This window comes from Fundulus heteroclitus, chromosome 21 (genome assembly GCF_011125445.2).
Source record: "Fundulus heteroclitus isolate FHET01 chromosome 21, MU-UCD_Fhet_4.1, whole genome shotgun sequence".
Lineage (NCBI taxonomy): Eukaryota > Metazoa > Chordata > Actinopteri > Cyprinodontiformes > Fundulidae > Fundulus > Fundulus heteroclitus.
Genome location: NC_046381.1, coordinates 25,299,127 through 25,318,891, shown reverse-complemented (window position 1 = coordinate 25,318,891; position 19,765 = coordinate 25,299,127). Strand labels below are relative to the sequence as shown.

Sequence of the window (19,765 nt, the reverse complement as noted above, 5' to 3'; positions counted from 1 at the left end):
TGACCCGGGGCTCCACAATAAATGCAAAGTCGGGCTGACATGCGCCGCTGGCGCTCTTCAGGGGTCAGGCGAGTTCGACCTAACTGCATGGGCTCGGGATCCTGAGAGGCTGGGGGCGGAGAAAATGCCGAGGGAGAAGCGGAGCCACCAAAGTGTCTGAATGGTTGGCTCCCACGACCCCCATCTCTCCTTCGGGACCGGATTCTGTGATCCAATCGGATGGTCTGACTGATTAATTCCTCTAGGGTCCTAGGTTCTTCAAAAGTAGCCAGCTCATCCTTAATATTGTCATTTAACGCGTTGTAATATGCGCTCTTAAGCGCGGCTGGTTCCCAGCCTGTCGCTGCAGCCTTGATGCGGAAATCCACGGAAAATTCTGCCACAGTTTTATTTCCTTGTTTAATATTCCAGAACTCTCTGGAATTAACTGACTGGTCAGCATCTTGACAAAACACCTGTCTGAACTCTTTTATAAAATCATCAAATGAACAGCCATAGCGTGCAGGATCTGGGAAACGAGCTTCGGCCCATAACAAGGCTTGTCCCGACAACAAGGACAGGACGTATGCGATCTTGGAGCTATCATAAGGGAAGCTTCTCGGGGAGTGAATAAACATTATTGAGCATTGAAGAAGAAAACCATTACATTTGCTCCGGTCACCTGAAAATCTTTCGGGCGTAGGTGGACGGATATCAGAAAACGTGGATTGGATCTCCGGAGCTGGGTTTGAAGCTAGAGCTGAGTCGGAGGCTGGAGCCGAAGCTTGAGGGGCTGAACCTCGAAGGTAACGGGTTAATTCAGATAGTTGTTGGTTAGTTTCAGTTTGGATTCTCCTTACTTCTTTTAAAGCGTTTTCATGGGTTTGCAATATAGATTGTTGTTCGGCTAAGGATCTCCGGATTGCGTCTGCTGGGCTGAGTTGGGGGCCTGAGTGCTCTGTCATGATGGGTTCAGTTTTCTTTTAGCAAGCCCACATGCAGAACACAAAACAGGAGAGGTAGGATCAGTGTTAAATGATTTAATAATGATCACACAATTATCGGTGAGAATCAGGATGGCCTGGTCCTGGGGAAACGACAGTGACGGCAACAATGGTTCACTATGAGGAAAGAGCAGAGTGGTGAGTTCAGGGGTTGTGGGAAGAAAGGAAATCTCACTGAGAAAACAGGCTGATCTTACTTTGAAGTAGAGGAACGGAGTCTTGGAGGGGAAACAATGTATGTCAGGCGTCTTAGTCCTTGGTGGGTCCAGAAACATCAGAGGAGTGCGGCGGGAGGCGGACAGGCAGGCTCGGGAGCAGTGGAAAAAACGGAGGAGTGGTACGGCCGCCAGCCGTGGAGTCCAGGAAATGATTGCAAACAACGGAGAGGTGAGTCTGAGAACTCGGGCAACCTGTGGGTACTTTCCACGGCGTCACGAGGGTGGTTCAAAAACCAGGAAATCAACTAGGATCTCACCAAGGGATCGCCTAAAGGCAACGGAAGAAACAAAGATAATTACTAGGAAGTTCAAAGACAACTAGAAAACACAGAGACAGGCTCAGGGGGCTCAGAGATACCATGATTGGCTAACACTCAGGCGATGCTGGGCTGGCGGCCAACTCCTTAAATCTGAGCCACTGATGAAGATGATCGCGAACAGCTGTGGATGATGATGCACCGCACTCCAACCGGAACCTGTCGCCCTCTGGTGGTAAACGGTGGTAAGGGCGCACAGGAGCTCCCACCATGCAGCCAGAATCCCGGAACATAACAAAAACCTAATTTTGCAGCAATTGGCAGGAAGCAACATGCTTGCTCATATTTCTGATCCAGCTCATGAAGCTTAGCAACAATGAACATTTTACTGATGGTTTTCTCCTGTGTACAATTTGGTTTGAACAAAGCAGGAAAACTGTAATAGTTGTTTAAACGTGGAAGGTACAAAGATGTCTGTGTCACATTTAAAACAGCTTTAGTCTAAATAAATAAAATTACTGGCTGAGCTGAACTAGCCATAAAAAAGCATGCCTGGTGTCAGGAGGGAGGGTTTATCGAGTATAGAATATCTTTAATTGTTTAGCGCTAATCAGGAATCAAGGATCTTCACTGTCACCATGTGTTACCATGGTGATATTTATTTTAGACATGCACCAGTTCAGGATGCTCACAGATAAAATAATACACAGACACAACAGATAGAATATTTCCACATTTCGTGTGGCCAAACTGACCAAACACACTTCCTGGAGAGCTTAAAGCATGCAAATTGTCTTTAATGTCTGATAAGATTCATAAACCTCCATCACACCCTGAACATCAAATATTCTCCTTTTGACTGTAGTTTTGTTCCATATGTACAACCGCAGGCCTGCAAAGAGCCAGGGCCCCAGCTCCGTACCGCAGAGATTTTGAAGCCAAACTTCGAAACTTCTACCGGAAGCTAGAGGCTAAAGGCTACGGCCAGGGCCCGGGCAAGATCAAGTAAGAGCAAGCACTCATGATTTCCTTGTGACCTCAAAATACAGTTGATATGCAAAGGGGTCATGGGAAGTACTGTGTTTGGTGTGTTCCTGCAGGCTGCTGATCCGGAGAGAACACCTGCTGGAGGGAACCTTTAACCAAGTGATGACGTATTCCCGCAAAGAGCTGCAGAGGAACAAACTCTATGTCACCTTCCTTGGGGAGGAGGGGTAGGCGTTGTTTCTCCACTCCATACAGCTCTGTATAACTTTTTGATCTGAAGCTGATGACAGTCTTCTGTCTTTGTCTTGTCATCTTCAGGCTAGATTACAGTGGTCCGTCCAGGGAGTTTTTCTTCCTGCTGTCCCAGGAGCTCTTTAATCCGTACTACGGGCTGTTCGAGTACTCAGCCAATGACACATACACCGTTCAGATTAGTCCCATGTCAGCTTTTGTCGAAAACCATCTGGAATGGTGAGGATACGTTACGCAATTTGGGGTTTAATAACAGAAAACACTCACTGAAGATTCAAGCAAAACATTATAACCCTGTAGATAATCAGACCCTGTAAGGCAAGGCAAGGCAAATTTATTTATATAGCACAATTCAGTACAGGGACAATGCAAAGTGCTTTACATGATTAAAATATTGCAAATTAAAACAGAATAAAAGCAAGTAGGAATAAAATGTAGATAGAAAATAGAACAAAAAAGTGGTGATTCAGTTAACTAGAACAGTTGAAGGCAATCCTAAACAAATGTGTTTTTAATCTTGATTTAAAGGAACTCAGGCTTTCCGCATCTTTACAATTTTCTGGAAGTTTGTTCCAGATAAGTGGAGCATAGGAACTAAATGCTGCTTCTCCTTGTTTAGTTCTGGTTCTAGGCACAGACATATATACGTAGACGCGTCATAGGGCACAGGTTCGCACGTCAACGTCATCGCCATATTGTATGTGGCAGAAAAAAGTTGAGTTCTGTTATTGTGAACGTGGATCAGAGAAGATGCCTCATTCCTGTGCTGCATGGAAATGTATTCTGGCTGATTTCTCTACTTGTATCTGCGTTCTATAAACTAAGGCTGCACCATATATATATATATATATATATATATATATATATATATATATATATATATATATATATATATATATATTTGTGTGTGTATATGTGTTATGAATATAGGGATCAATTTGTTAAATCTAAACCTTGTGGTCTTCATTATTTCATAAAACCGTGTCACATGTGAACCTTTAGGAACAGACTTTTTGGGTGAGTATTAAAGAGGTGAAATTAATAATATGAGGAAAAAAAGTCCTAGGTCATCCATCCATCCATTTTCCAAACCGCTTAATCCCTCATGGGGTTGCGGGGGTTGCTGGTGCCTATCTCCAGCGTTCACTGGGCGAGAGGCAGGGTACACCCTGGACAGGTCGCCAGTCTGTCACAGGGCAACACAGAGAGACAAACAGGACAAACAACCATTCACACCTAAGGACAATTTGGAGAAGCTAATTAACCTAACAGTCAGTCCTTGGTCAATAAAGTAAAAATAAACAAACAAACACAAAAGTGATAATGTTATGATAAAAACGTCATATTATGAGAATTAAGGGGGAACATTTCCAGAATAATCACAGTTTGCAGAATTATTTCACTCCTGGAGTAATAAAGCCAGGTTACATTATTTTAAATACTTTTATTCTTTAGGATAATAAATTCAGGAGAATGAAGCTAAAGGGATACGAAAATAAACTTGTAATATTACAAAAAAAATACTACGAATACAAAGTATATTCAGAGATTAAAGTCCCTCTGATACTGTTTAAGTGACTGAGTAACTGCAGATTTGCCACATTTAAGATGGCGGACGCTCTGACGCATCGCAGCATAGGCAGAACCAGCCCAATGACGCGTCTACTCTTATATTATGTCTATGGTTCTAGGTATGCAGAGCAGGCTGGAGCCAGAAGACCTGAGTGGTCTGGAGGGTTGATACACTGATAACAAGTCTGTAATGTATGTAGGTGCTAAGCCATTTAGGGATTTATAGACTAACATAAGTATTTTAAAGTCTATTCTCTGAGATATAGGGAGCCAGTGTAAGGACTTTAGAACTGGGGTGATGTGCTCTACTTTCTTAGTCTTAGTGAGGATGCGGGCAGCAGCGTTCTGGATCAGCTGCAGCTGTCTGATCCACTTTTTAGGCAGACCTGTGAAAACACTGTTACAGTAATCAATTCTACTAAATATAAACGCATGGATTAGTTTTTCCAGATCCTGCTGAGACATTAGTCCTTTAATCCTGGAAATGTTCCTCAGGTGATAGAAAGCCGACCATGTAACTGTCTTTAGGTGCTTTTGGAGGTTCAGGTCTGAGTCCATCACTACTCCCAGATTTCGGGCCTGATTAGTGGTTTTTAGCTGAAGCGACTAAAGCTGTGTGCTAACTTTTGATCTCTCCTCTATTGGTCCAAATGTTATTCTGTTTTGTTTTTATTCAACTGAAGAAAATTTTGGCACATCCACGTATTGATTTCTTCTAGGCATTTACTCAGTGCTTGAACTGGTCCATAGTCACCTGGTGACATGGTGATGTAGAGCTGTGTGTCGTCTGCATAGTTATGGTAGCTGATGTTGTTATTTTTTATTATCTGAGCTAGGGGGAGCATGTAGATATTGAAAAGGATGGGACCCAGGATGGACCCTTGGGGAACCCCACATGTGATTTTTGTCATCTCTGATGTAAAGTTACCTACTGATACAAAACATTCCCTGTCCTTTAAGTAGGATTTAAACCAGTTGAGAGTTGTACCAGAGAGGCCGACCCAGTTCTCTAGACGGTCTAACAGAATGGAGTGATCGACAGTATCAAATGCTGCACTGAGGTCCAATAGTACCAGCACGGTGGTTCTTCCATAGTCTGTATTTATATGGATGTCATTAAACACCTTGATAAGGGCTGTCTCTGTACTGTGGTGAGCACGGAAACCTGACTGGAAAACATCAAAGCGGCTGGTCGTTGTTAAGAAGGTGTTTAATTGTTGAAATACAGCTTTTTCAATAATCTTACTGATAAAGGAGAGGTTTGAGATGGGCCTGTAGTTCTGGAGTAGAAGTTTGTCTAAATTGTTCTTTTTCAGCAGTGGTTTTAATAACTGCTGTTTTTAGGGACTGGGGGAAAACACCTGATAGAAGGGACGTGTTTATTATCTGAGTCAACTCAGACGCTATGACAGGTAAAACTTTCTTAAGGAAAACTGTGGGTAGAACATCAAGGCAGCATGAAGAGGAACTTAGATGCTGAATGATCTGCTCTATGCTTTTGTGGTTTATTTGGCTGAATTGGGACATTTTGTCAGGATAAGTCCCAGCTGAATACGGCTTTGGTTCTAGAGTTGGTGTGGATGTACAAACTTATCCTCTAATTTTTAGGATTTTCTCAGAAAAGAAGTTAGCAAATTCATTGCAGGCCCTGGTGGAGTGGAGTTCAGAAGCCACGGACACAGGAGGATTTGTTAACCTGTCGACTGTGGAAAATAAGACACGAGCATTATTAATGTTTTTCTTAATGATCTCAGAGAAGAAAGATTCTCTTGCATTTTTCAGTTGTAAGTTATATCTGTAAAGTCTCTCTTTATAGATTTTATAGTGAACCTGGAGTCTGTTCTTTCTCCACCTGTGTTCAGCTTTCCGGCACTCCCTTTTTTCGCTTCTAACTGCTGGAGCATTTCTCCACGGAGATTTTTTCTTCCCGGAAAAAAACTTCACTTTAACTGGAGCAATGCAGTCTATGATGTCTGAGACTTTAGACTGAAAGTTATCTACTAGCTCATCAGCTGAGTTGCAGCCCAAGGTTGAAGTAGCAGAGTAAGCTTGAATAAAATTTTCTGTGGCATTGTCCTTTTCTTACGATGTCCCTTCGGCTAAATGAGTCACTGGAAATTATACATTCAAAGGTAACGGAGAAGTGATCGGAAAAGGCAAATCAGTAGATAATCAGTTGACTAATTTGCATCCATTGACAAAGATTTAGCTTCAAATGCGTGTTACCGTGCCATGTATTCACTTTGTATTTCCAATATGTAAGGTGTGCTGTGCATCTGAACTTCCTGCCACTGCTCGAGGCTTACATGTTTGACCCTTGTTCTTCATATAAAAGCTCAAGGTCATCCAGATTGGATTAAAATAGTCTGTGAACAGAGTTTTTTTAAGTCTTGCCTCAAATTCTCAACTAAATTTGGCAGTGGACATTGATAGGGCCATTGTAACATGAATCTGCTGCGATCAAAGCCTAGTAGATCTGGCTGTATGTTGTCCTGCTGGCATGGAAACGTTTTGCTCAGCCTTTTGCTACATTTGAACGGGTTTTCTTCCAGGATTATCCGTTTGCCAACTGTGCTGCTTCCTGGGGGGATGCTGAATTAATAATATGGTTCAATCCTAAATGCTTAAAGAATGTCTCCTTTTCACCTTCTCCATCCTGCTGGCCACCTTTGAATACTGCATACTCTTATATACTCAGCTGTGTAGAGTATCAAACTGTAGACACTGGATGGTATTGATAGGCTGGAGGCTGATTGGGAATCCAGTGTTAGAATACCCTTCGATTATTGTCCAGCAAGAGAAGACTTTCTGTGTGGATGATATTATCCCCACGAAACAGGTCACAATCTCCTCTAAGAATAAACCCTGGGTGAGTAAAGAGTTAAGGAAATCCTTGCTTAACTGGTTATGGAACTGAAAAGGCAACAGAGAGGTGAAGGCAGTCATCAAAGCCAGCAACTTAAAAGTGAAGAAAAGTGCAGCAGTCGTTTACAAAAAGTCATATTTGGCCTCGGGCCTCAGAAGCATGGCAGCAGGTGACTTCTCCACCTGCTCTGCTCTCATCCATTCCTGACTCCGTTCTTAACATCACAGCGGAGGTGGTGAGAGCCCTCCAGAGGACTAAAATGAATACTGCTCCAGGACCAGACAACATCTAAGGCCCTGAGCAGAGCAGCCGGAGGAGGATGTTACAGCATCTGCTTCAGATCTGCGACCAGCAGCACAGTCCTCACACTGATGCCTGCTCCAAAGAAGAGATCATAGCCAAGGCCTGGATGGTCCTGGACCTGTAGCTCTCACCATCATGATGATGAAGGTACATCACCAAGGTAACTGAAGTGATGATGGGCCTTTTGCAGGGTGGAGAGGGCCTCACTGAGATGTATCCATCCTGATCCACAAGCATCTAAGAACCTCAAACTCCACAGCCAGACTACAGTATGCAGCGTTTTTATCACCAGGCTCTCCACAAAGCTGTGTCCATTCTCTTCTTTTCTTCATCTGCTGTATGGACAACTGCACATCTGCGCAGTCAAAGTATCAGACTTGCTGATGACACAGTCCTGCTCTCCAGCCACACCCAACATCTCAGCTTGGCTCTGCGCGACTGCCAGTGGTGGTGTGGAGGGCTATATGTGGAGCACAACATAAATACAAACATCATGTCAGATGGCCTGGGGCAGTAACCACCATCATCCTGGGGGGAGCCTGTGGAGATTATGGAGGAGTTTACAGCATATGCCTGGGATGATAATCTGATGAGTTTTTCCCCCAACTGGAGAAAAACTGTGAAGATTACATTATTTGGAAGGAAATTCTTCCCATATTGCACCAAATCCTGTCTGCTGGTGTCACTCTGTCAGACTGCAGAACCCAGAAACATCTAATGAACACAGTCTAAATCTGCTTGAAAATTTTACAGCATCTAATTCCATGTCTTATGACTCTGATCACTAGATTTTACAAGAGCCTTCACTTATTCTGTTTGAGTGTCAGTGGCTTCCCTCTGGATCCAGGCTGCAGGACTCAGAGGAGAACTGTTGTTCCAGGGCTGTCCATCTCCTAAACCCATCAAATAGCACCTTATGTATAATTATTTGTGTGTTTTTAAATTGAACTGAATCTGTTGTATTCAGCTGGAGCTCAGGCTAAGTCAGGTCGGATGGAGAGCAGGTATGAAGATTTGTTTTCAGTTCTGGTCAAGATTCTCATTTGAATGCAGGTCAGGACTCAGACTGGGCCATTCTAATTTACTCTTCCTAGTGTATTACACTCTAATAAACCATTCTAGTGTTGCTCTGGTCAGAGGTTTAGAGTCACTTGCTGAAAGGTGAACCCCCACCATGGTTGTAAGACTTTCGCAGCCTCTGACAGGTTTTCTTCCAGGATTACGTTATATTTAGCTCCATCAATTATCCCAGCAACTCTGACAACATTCCATGTTCCTGCTGAAGATATCATCTTGCACCATGATCCTGCCACTGCCATGTTTCTCTGTGGCCATTGTGTGTTTAGGGGGATGTGCTGTGATAGTTTTCCTCCACATGTTTGTCCCCTACAAACAAAAGAAAGTAATCCAAACTAAACCTCTCATAGCTTTCAATCATTGCATTCTCCTTGCTGCTTCTCCATTAAAGACATATTTTTAATGAATAGGGAAAGGTTTTTTAAATCATGAATCATTTTGCTTCCGCTTCAAAGTAATGCTATACTTTGTGTTGGTCTATCACACAACAGTTCCATAAAGCCCAGTACAACTTTGGGGTTTCTAAAATGTGAAAACATGTACGAATGGCAATATTTCCGCAACACATTGTATGAGCAGGTTTCAGTGGATATGGCTGCTGGCCCCTTCGGAGCAGATAACATTGACATGATCAATCTGATGTACCGTCTGGGATTTACGCATGCCATCCTTTTTTTAGCCTGTCTGCTTGCAAAGATTTAGTTTTACTTGGCGGGCTTGTTTTAGTAACCATCTAATCTAAATGTGTGTGTGTTTTTGATTCAGGTTCCGTTTCAGTGGCCGTATTCTGGGCCTGGCTCTGATCCATCAGTACCTGCTGGACGCCTTCTTCACCAGACCCTTCTACAAGGCTCTGCTCAGACTGTCAGTACAACAATATTCATTCGTCATTATCCTTCAACATGTACCACATTGACAAGGTTAAACATAACAATTAGGAGGGATTGCAGTTACTTATTATTGTTGCACCCCAGTGAACAGACCACCGCTTTCTTTTCTCAGTACCGAGGAATTACCGCCTACTTCTTAGTATATAGTACCTCAGCCCAGATTTGCAGCTTGACAAAGTGATACATGTCTATTTACAAGGTTTATAGAATAAGATGTTGCAAAAGCGGAAAATGTTTGTGATTTTAACGGTCCAGACCCACAACATAATGCATATCATGTGGATGAGCTTCTCAGCTGTATGGATTGTTTGATTGAACAGTCTGTGTCCTACAGGCCCACAGACTTGTCTGATCTGGAGTACCTGGATGAGGAGTTCCATCAATCTCTCCAGTGGATGAAAGACAACGACATTACTGATATCTTGGACCTCACCTTCACTGTGAATGAGGAAGTTTTTGGCCAGGTTTGCTCACATATCTGCAAGCATCAACTGACATATATTAAGTAAAGAGACTCCTTTAGAGAAATAAATTAACATAATTTCTGTAATCAAAGACACGCTTAGTTTAATCCATTTAGATTACGGTCACTGATCTGCAGGGGTTACCTTCAGAAGACAGGGTGCATGGAAAGACTCTGCTCACGTGCATAGACATACATTGATTTTTCAAATTGTTTTCATTTTAATGAGACAATTTTTATGTTGACGATTGGGTGTATTACAATATCTATCTATAACAAACGAAAAAGAATAAACAAAGTAGATATTTTCAACAGAAAAAACATGGAGGGTGAGATGTTAAAGTGTAACTCACCACGCTATAAATGCATAACGCTAACCCAGACACACTTTGGGCATTGCCAAGAGATTAGTGTAATCCTGTGGAAAACTTGTTGTTTCTGAGGCAAGTCAAGAAATGCAGAATACTGGCAGAATGCCGTCCAGTCATTGTGGACGTTCAGTGATTCCCAGGAACCTGAAGCACTTTTCAATTACATAGGTAAATGTTGAAGGTTGTAACGAAAAATCCTTACTGATACGTTTCAACAACATTAATATTCCTCTTCCCTGACGTTCTGCAGAGTGATTATTCTAAATTGTTCTCTGTTTCTTTTCATGTTGTGGTTTAGAATAGAAGGTGCAGTGTTCCCAATACTTTGGTGTGTTTAGAATGAAACATTGTTAAAGGAAAAACTTTAATCCCTGTTTTTAAACACACTGCTATTATTTTAAACACAACTGTTCATTCCAACAGGTTTCTGTGGTCATGGTAGAATGAGATCAGTGGTTAAAAAGATGTTCATCTGTTGGAGGGACATTGCTTCCAAGTTGGTACTATGTTTGGATAGTAGTTTGCTAAAGTTGCCTTCTAAAATGATGCGTTCTGTTGCTAGGTAACAGAGCGGGAGCTGAAGTCAGGGGGCTCCCACCTTCAGGTGACGGAAAAGAACAAGAAGGATTACATAGAGAGAATGGCAAAGTGGAGAGTGGAGAGGGGAGTGGTGCAGCAGACAGAGGCGCTGGTTAGAGGTTTCTATGAGGTAAGCATGAGGGTAAAACACTCAAATATTAGCACACACTGTAAAAACACTGGAAATGCTAGAGATAGGCACCAGCACCCCACGCGACTCCATGAGGGATAAAGCCAGTAAGAAAATGAATGGATGGATGTAAAAACACTGTATACATCACCGTTTTCCTTCACTGTCTGACAACAAACTAGACTAAACTCCCCCTGCTTTTATTTAGTTCAGATTAGTAGTTCTATTTGCTAAATGTCAGATAAAGCAAAAGACAATGTTCTAAGTATCTGTTTTGTTCTCAAATTCAGAACTTTATACAGGCTAAGATAATAATGCATTTAATCTATTTAGGCAAAAACCTGGTGATGGGGGGTGTTTAACAGGCCACTCTATGTTTAGAGCCGACAGGACTGAAGTTGCAGGGAAGAGCAAAGGTGTCAGTTTGGCAATGTAAATTCATAACTCTTGGTGCACAAATACAAAAGCAGTCAGAACCTTCTGCTGGAATATCTGGAGGTGAAGTGCCGACCATTTAAAGTAGTTCGAGAGTTCAGCTCTGTTATTATCATTGCAGACTACATACAACCAAGAGCTAAGGCTAAGTGAGCCCAGGAGGAGCTCTATTGTTTTATCAGCGGTCAAATGAACTGTAATCCAGAGGCAGCTGCGATTGTAGGTGGAGACGGTAATCATGTTAAATTAAAATCTGTCCTCCCCAACTTCTACAAATTCATAACATTCCCGACCAGAGACAACAGTATATTAGACCAGGTCTATGGCAACATCCCAGGAGCATATAAGGCTGCACCAACTCCTCACTTTGGATCATCAGATCTCATTTTTGTGGACCTAATTCCTGACTACAAACCCTTAATCTGCAGAACCAGACCTGTCATCAAAACCATTCAGATTTGGACTGAAGAGGCCTGCTCAGCCTTACAGGACTGTTTTGAACACACGGACTGGGAGGTGTTTAAAGAGGATGCTGATCTGGAGGACTACACATCATCATGGGCTGTACTATATTTGCTTTTGTACTGCTCCTGTCCTACCAAAGACAATCAGAATGTTACCTAACCAAAAACTAAGGGTAGACAGCAGTGTGGTCACTGCTGAAGGCCTGGGATGCAGCATTCAGGTCAGAAGGCAGACTGGCCTAAAGAAGACCTAGAAGGGAGCTGAAAAACATCCAGAAGGCAAAGCACAGATACAAGCAGAGCCTTGAGGACCACTTCAGCAGCAACAACCCACGTGACATGTGGAAAGGCAGCAGGACCATCACAGACTACAAGCACAGCAGCCAGCAACTCAGCAATCACCCAGCTCTCTCAGACACTTTTAACAGCTTCTTTGCATGATTTGACTTCCCAAGCAGCAGAAGGAACCTCTTTCTGAACACCTGAATACATGGCGAGGTGGTGAAGCATGTAGACAGCATAAAGTTGCTGGGCATTCACATCTCCTCCGACCTCTCCTGGACTGTGAACACATCCCACCTGGTGAAGAGGGCTCAACAACTGGGCAGTACCATGTTTGTAAACATATGACAGAGTATGAACTGGGCTGGTTGTATGCTGATTCTTAGCAGGGGGTGATAGCCCTCACAGCTTTGGGAAAGAAGCTGTTTTTGAATCCATTAGTTTTTGATTTAATGTTTCTGAAGTGTTTACCTGATGGAAGCGAGTCGAATAGTGCATAGCCCAGGTGAGAGGGATTTGTTGCAATACATCTGGCCCTTCTATGGACTTGTGCAGCATAAACTGTGTCCTGATCTTGTAGACAGCATCCCTATCTTGAGGAAGAAGAGCTGTTTTTGGGCCTTCTTCCCCAGGTGGGGGGTGTTCTCAGTCCTGGAGAGGTCAGAGGAGATGTGAATGCCCAGGAACTTTATGCTGTCCACATGCTCCACTACCTCCCCATGTATGCAGAGGAGCATATTTAGTCTTCCTGGACCTCCTATAGTCCACTAAATACCTTACTTAACTTTCGGGAAAGTTTGGAAAAGTAATCAAGAATTCACCACAATGTTCCAGGAATAAATGATGAGAACTGGCTGGAAGCTTTGCTGACGAAAGATCATTACTTAAGAAAATTCTAACTTTACTAAATATGTTACCAAATCAACTTCAAACTTGATAGTGTATTTGGGACATTCTCAAGCATGTAACATATAGAATAGATTATTAGTGTGGCATCACCTCAAAGAATTGTCATAATTCTTGGAAAAATATTGAAGGGTTTACATCTGTGTGACAATACATACAGTGAAGGTACGTATTTGTGCCTTAACAACAAAAAATATAAAAGAAAAAGAATATAACAATAAAACAGTAAGCTTATAAGGATTGTGGTGAACCAGATGAAGTTTGATGTTTCCTGCACAGGTGGTAGACTCCAGGCTAGTGTCAGTGTTTGATGCGCGGGAGCTGGAGCTGGTCATCGCTGGGACAGTGGAGATTGATCTCAGTGACTGGAGGAGCCACACGGAGTACAGAGGAGGTACGTGGTCACCTGTTCACTCCATGATTACCACCAAGTACCAGAGAGAATGAATGGCTTTACAAGTAGTGTGCTGTCCCTGCTAGGTTACCATGACAGCCACATAGTGATGCGCTGGTTCTGGGCAGCAGTGGAGAGGTTCACCAACGAGCAACGCCTCCGCCTGCTGCAGTTTGTCACCGGGACATCCAGCGTCCCATACGAAGGCTTTGCAGCCCTGAGGGGCTCCAATGGCCTCCGACGCTTCTGCATTGAGAAGTGGGGCAAAGTCACATCTCTACCCAGGTATGTCACCTGTTTAGTTTGCTAATGTAAAGCAAAGAAGGAGCAAATCCTCAAAATCTGTGAGTGGGGCTGGGGGAGGGGACTATAGGATAATGGGTGCTTGATAAAAGGTCACATATCAACCGTATTATATTCAATATCCTTAAACAATGTGGTTACGATCTTAAAAAGGCTTTGAGATTCATTAGGCCATCTTTCAGCTTTGGGCTTCATTTTCTTACACTTTTAAGCTTCATACATCATTTCAGGGGAAATACCTGTGATTTCCAGCACAAAGTAATGATTAAAGTTAAAATATTTCTACAGTATAAAACTTTGGTTACTTTCATATTCAGCTACTCTAAGGCAATACTTTGTGAAACCACCTTTTGCTTTATAATTTACCATTATGATAAAAGTCATATCTATTTTTATAAAGTGTTTTCAATCTATCACTACAAAATTCTAAAAAAAATAGCAATAAAAGGCAGTTAAATGAAAAAAAAAATTAATCCTAGGTTCATCATGTGGATAATGTGTTCACGATGATGTATGGTATCTGTTTTCCACCACACGTAGCTTTCTGAATGCAGGCCACGGAGTTCAATCATGTCTCACCTGACCAGAGCTGCTTCTTCTGCATTGATATGGAGCTAAACCAGTGACAGCTTGCCATGACGTCGAAAAACAGATTTGGCATTGAAAAATTAAACATTGAGAAATTACATATTGAAAACTAAAACAATGTTAGAAAGTAAAAACTTATGATGATATTCTCATTTTATAATATATATATATATATATATATATATATATGTCATGGTTTTGACGTATTTGGCCCACATGCAGATCACACTCGGGAGGCAAAAAGCAGCTTAAGGTGTTTATTTTAACACACAGTTGTACAGCGTGAAAGTGTGGATCAATCACGACGAAGCAACGCCAGATAGAGAGGCGAGACCGGGACTTGCTCAATCTGGGGACGAGAGGAAGGGGGTTAAACAGTGCGAGAGCCGATGGGAGTGGGGCAGAGAGACGAACTAGCAGGCGAATCCTAGTGATGAATCCTGGTGACCGAGCGGCTGATGGGCAGGCCGGTGGAGCTCAAGCGGGGTCCGAGCAGCGGTGGTGGGAGTTATGGTCTGTTGACAGCTGGAGGAACCAGGGAGATCCAGTGAGGTCCTCAGCCCGGCTTGGTAACACCAAGGGAGCCTCTGGGAGGGGTCCTAGCAGAGAGAGTGAAGAGACTTAACTTGGACACAAGGGGAGTGCCTGGAACAGGATCCAGAGCAATGAAAGCCAGGCGGCTTGACTTGGGACATGAGAGCACGAGAGAGCGCTTGGAGCGGGATCCAAAGCATGAGGCAACCTGAGAGGGACAGGAGACAAGGATTACATAGGGAACGAGATAGCTGTCAGGAGACAGTTGCCAACTGAGGCGTACCTTTTTTTTTTTTTTTTTTTTTTCAATGAGAGATGTTTTCAGTGATACTGCAGAGTTCCTTCAGCTACATCAAGCCCCATGAAGGGGCCTTCAAATAAGCCCCGCCCCCAAAGGCAAAACAGTGCCAGCTTGTAGTGACATCGATTTTTCAATGTTTGGTTTTGCTTTGTTTAATTTTTGTTTTTTATTTTCACTATTTAATTTTTCACTTTTGATTTTGCAATGCCAAATCTCTTTTTTAATGTCATTGCAAGCTGTCACTGGTTTAGCTCCATACATTATTGCCCCTGCAGGGCTTATGGCAAACTGCAAGGGCTTTCTCCACGCCAGTACTTGATAAGCAACAGCCAGATTTATAAAGTGCATGACTAACAGAAAATTTATTGTAATACCGTGTTTTTTGGACCATAAGGCGCATTGGATTATAAAGCGGACTGAGTGTGTAATATCGCTCCGCCCCTTCATGTACACAGCTCTCTCCTGAGAGGGAGAGATATCCGTCTATGTCGGGAGGACAGAGACGGTTCAAAACCTTTTTTTAGAATTGTGTTTGTGAAAACTTCTGAAAACGATCTGTTATATCCTTTTCATTGGACTTCACTATTATGTACTACTGTTGTCAGGATGCAGCTTGTAGGCTGCATGCTGAGCCTCCCTTCCTTTCTCTCTTCCCTGCGCAGCCTGATTGGTTCCACCTGTCAGGCTGCAATTATCACTGATCTGTTGCCACCTGTGTTCACCTCTATATATACTCACCTCATTCTGTTCTCGTTGCTGGTCCGTAGTGTTCTACTCCTGCTCTGTTTTCAGCCAGCACCCTATGTCAGCTCAGTTTTTGTTTCAGTCAGCCAGAAGACTTACTTCAGCTTTGTGTTTTTTGTTCAGTCAGCCAGGAGACCTTGCTTCAGATTTATTTTTGTTCAGTCACTGCCAGAGACTCTGCTTCAGCTCTGTTCCAGCCCAGCCTCAACCCAAGACACTGTTCCTTCCTTCTCTCAAGTTCTCAACTCCTGGTGAGCTGTCCTGGTCTCAAGTTCTCGACTCCTGTGTTCCGTCCTGGCCTCAAGTTCTCAACTCCTGTTCACGGCTTCTGGGTTCCGTCCTGATCTCAAGTCCTCGACTCTGGTGTTCCGTCCTGGTCTCAAGTTCTCAACTCCTGGTTTCCGTCCTGATCTCAAGTTCTCGGCTCTTGTGTTTCGTTCTGGTCTCAAGTGCTCCGCCCTTGTCTCAAGTCTTCGGGTCCGGTGTTCCCTACTGGTCAGTCTCTCCGCACTCCTCCTGTCGGCCAGCTTCTGCACCCTACATCTCCGTCAGTTAAAAGACTCTGGTTCCTCTCATCATCATCATCCACAATGTTCAATAAACTCACTTTAAAGAACTTGCTCTGTGTGTGCGTGCTGTGTCCGAGTTCATCCTAAGACAAATCATGACAACTGTACTTTGTGTTGGATTGTTACATAAAATCCCAATAAACAATCACTAAATGAGTAAAAAAAAGTAAAAGGGATGTAAATACTTGTGGAGGGTGGCGTATATTGATCCGTGGAGAAGTAGGATGATCGGACACTTCAAGGAAGAGCCCAGTGGGGACAAGTGACTGCAGTTTGACTGCTTTAACATTGTTTAGTACCACCAGCTCTCCAGTTGACTGCGGCTTTTTCCTTATCCTTCGATTTAGCACATGACATGCTTTACAGGATAAGCTGATCTGACCTTAGAGTAGAACATCTTCTTTGTGAAGAGTAGGTTGAGTTTGAGCAAACTCAGCAAAAACTCAGTGTATCGGGTTTCCCTGAAGAGGAGAAAGCAGCGCTACCTGGGACGCTCTTTGAGCTGTGTGATCAGTTTGGTTTGTGAAGCTCTGAGTGTGTAAATGGTAAATAGCTTGTACTTGTACAGGAACGCTGAGGATGGCGCCTGTGTTTGGCTTGGCCGTTGCTGCGTTGGACCTGTCTCACTTTTTAGTGTTTTTATTAGTATATTTTTTTACCATATCAGCCCTAACGTCTAACAATTATGTCTCTGCTGCTCGGACGTACGACCGCCGCCTGTTGTTGGATATCAGAGAGTCTATGGAAGGTCTCTTTGATAGCTGGGAAAGTTACAAACAAACTTTTCCACCCCCGCTCGTGTGTCCTCCTTCCTCACCTGAGTACCGGCTTCTGTTTACGTCCAGATGTACTGGATACCGGAAAAAGAGACTGAAGAAAAGGGGCTGTAGAGCCGGCGTCCAGGTCAAGATACGACGATCCTCTTGGAGGGATGTGCTCTGGCCTCAGTGTGGACGGCAAAGCCGGTGGTTGCGGCAGGTTTCCTTACAGGATGCGGCAGGGGACGCTCCCCAGCTGCGGTGTCCCGGGGCGTCACTGTCTCTTGGAGGAGCGCGTCGTCTGTCCTGGCGGCATTCAGGTGGGAGCGCGGACTTTCCACCGCCAATGTTTGCTGTGCTGTGTAGCCAGCGATTGACTGCACGACCAAGGTGGAGATCACGTGACTGAGCTACCTGTTTACGGTCAGTTCCGTCAGCTGTTGTGGATGCTGGCCTTCCGTCATCGCTCCGGTTTGCCTTACTCAACGCTCGTTCCATCTCTAACAAATCATTTATTCTTAACGAGCTTTTTACCAGCGAAAATATGGATTTTATGTTCTTAACCGAAACGTGGCAAAGGGAAAATGAGTTTGTCCATTTGAATGAGCTCTGTCCCATTGGCTGCTCTGTTAGTGGGACGCCCCGCTTAGCGCGCCGCGGTGGAGGGCTTGCTGCTGTGCATCGAAACAGGTTCATGTGCAGAGCTATAAAGTCTGAAAGTTTTTCCTCTTTTGAATCCCAGTTACTTAAAATCAGTGCCTTTTATACATTTTACTGTGTATTAATTTATCGTCCTCCTGGCCCGGCTGGCGTCTTCCTTACTGACTTTACAGACTTTTTATCATCCATCATCAAACTGGAGAAGGTCTTAATTATTGGGGACTTCAACTTGCATATTGATGACACCACAAGTAACACAGCTGCAGATCTCCTGTCTATCACAGACTCTTAATTTTATACAGCATGTTTCTGGGCCCACACACATAAAGGGTCACACTTTAGATCTTGTTTTCTCACTTGGTCTTGATGTAGTGAATACTCGTGTTGAAGATGTTCATGTGAGTGATCACTGTTGTGTGTTATTTGACATTAACTTTCTTCTTGATCCTCCGCCCCTGGGAATTAGGGCACAGAGGCGCATCATTACTCATGATGCTGGGGAGAAGTTCTCTACTTTGTTTGATGCATGCTCCCTGATGGGATGCAGTGATGCAGATGCTCTTATCCAGTCTTTTAATAACCAGTGCCTAACCATTTTAGATAAAGTGGCACCAGTGAAATCAAACATTGTTTCCCGTAAAAAACCATGTCCTTGGGTTGATGAAACTATACAGTGTTTTAGGAGAATCTGTAGAAAAGTTGAACGTTTGTGGAAGTCCTTTAAATTTGAGGTTCATAGGCTGCAACTGAGGGAACAAATAGCTACCCTAAATGAGATGCTAAGAAATGCGAGAACTCATTTTTTTTCTCAGCTTATATCCTCTAAGAAGCAAAACCTTAAAATCTTGTTTGAGACTATTAATGCAATAGTTTCTCCTCCTGCCCCCAAACCATTAGTGTCCTCAAAATCAGACTGTAACGAATTCCTTCACTTCTTTGTAAGTAAGATCAGAGATGTTAGGGCAAACATCTCTCCTTCACTTACTCAGAACTCTGTATGTGATTTGTCTTCAGTTCATTCTTGGTCACACTTTAAACCGGTGACTTTACATGACATTACCTCTCTTCTACATAAACTGAAACCTTCATCCTGTCCTATGGATGTCCTCCCAACTGTGCTATTTATGCAAGTATTTGATTCTATTGGCCCCTGTATTGTGGATATGCTAAATACCTCACTTTTAACTGGTGTCGTTCCTACCTTTTTTAAAGATGCTGTTGTTAAACCAGTACTGAAAAAGCCCAGTTTGGATCCATTACAACCTAAGAGCTTCAGGCCAATATCCAAACTTCCATTTATTTCAAAAATTTTAGAAAAGGTTGTAGCTGAACAACTCACTACTTTCCTAGAGAACCATGGGCTGTTTGACAAATATCAGTCCGGTTTCCGTAAAAAACATTCCACAGAAACTGCATTGCTGAAAGTCTCGAGTGACATTCTGATGTCAGCTTACTCTAAGAAATATACAGTTCTGGTTCTCCTGGAGCTTTCATCTGCTTTTGACACTGTTGACCATACAATAATGATAAATAGACTCCATGATTCGGTTGGGATGTCAGGTTCAGTTTTAAAATGGTTTTCATCTTACCTTTCTGGTAGAAGTTTTAGTGTTTACGTAAACCAAATCATGTCTGAAACAATGCAGTTGTCGTGTGGGGTACCTCAGGGTTCTGTTTTGGGACCCATCTTGTTCCTTTTATACATACTTCCACTAGGTCACATAATCAGTAAATTCAGTGACATATCTTACCATCTGTATGCTGATGATATTCAACTTTATTGCTCATTTAAGGACACTGAATTTCATAAATTGTCTTCCTTAACTAACTGTCTGACTAGTATTAAACAGTGGTTAAGTGACAACTTCTTGCTTCTAAA

At 43.1% G+C, this 19,765-nt stretch overlaps 1 protein-coding gene across 4 annotated transcripts in view; it reads left to right on the top strand.

Annotated features, from left to right (window-relative positions):
* Positions 1-19,765, top strand: part of LOC105920646 (E3 ubiquitin-protein ligase HECW1) — a 159,764-nt gene that overhangs the window by 131,799 nt on the left and 8,200 nt on the right. For 3 of the 4 annotated variants that reach the window (XM_036125186.1, XM_036125184.1, XM_036125185.1), the window contains 8 exons: positions 2,349-2,463; positions 2,559-2,672; positions 2,764-2,916; positions 9,281-9,379; positions 9,740-9,869; positions 10,802-10,948; positions 13,315-13,429; positions 13,516-13,714. In XM_036125186.1, the coding sequence (XP_035981079.1) occupies positions 2,349-2,463; positions 2,559-2,672; positions 2,764-2,916; positions 9,281-9,379; positions 9,740-9,869; positions 10,802-10,948; positions 13,315-13,429; positions 13,516-13,714 (1,072 nt within the window). The other variant, XM_036125187.1, reaches the window with a different exon arrangement.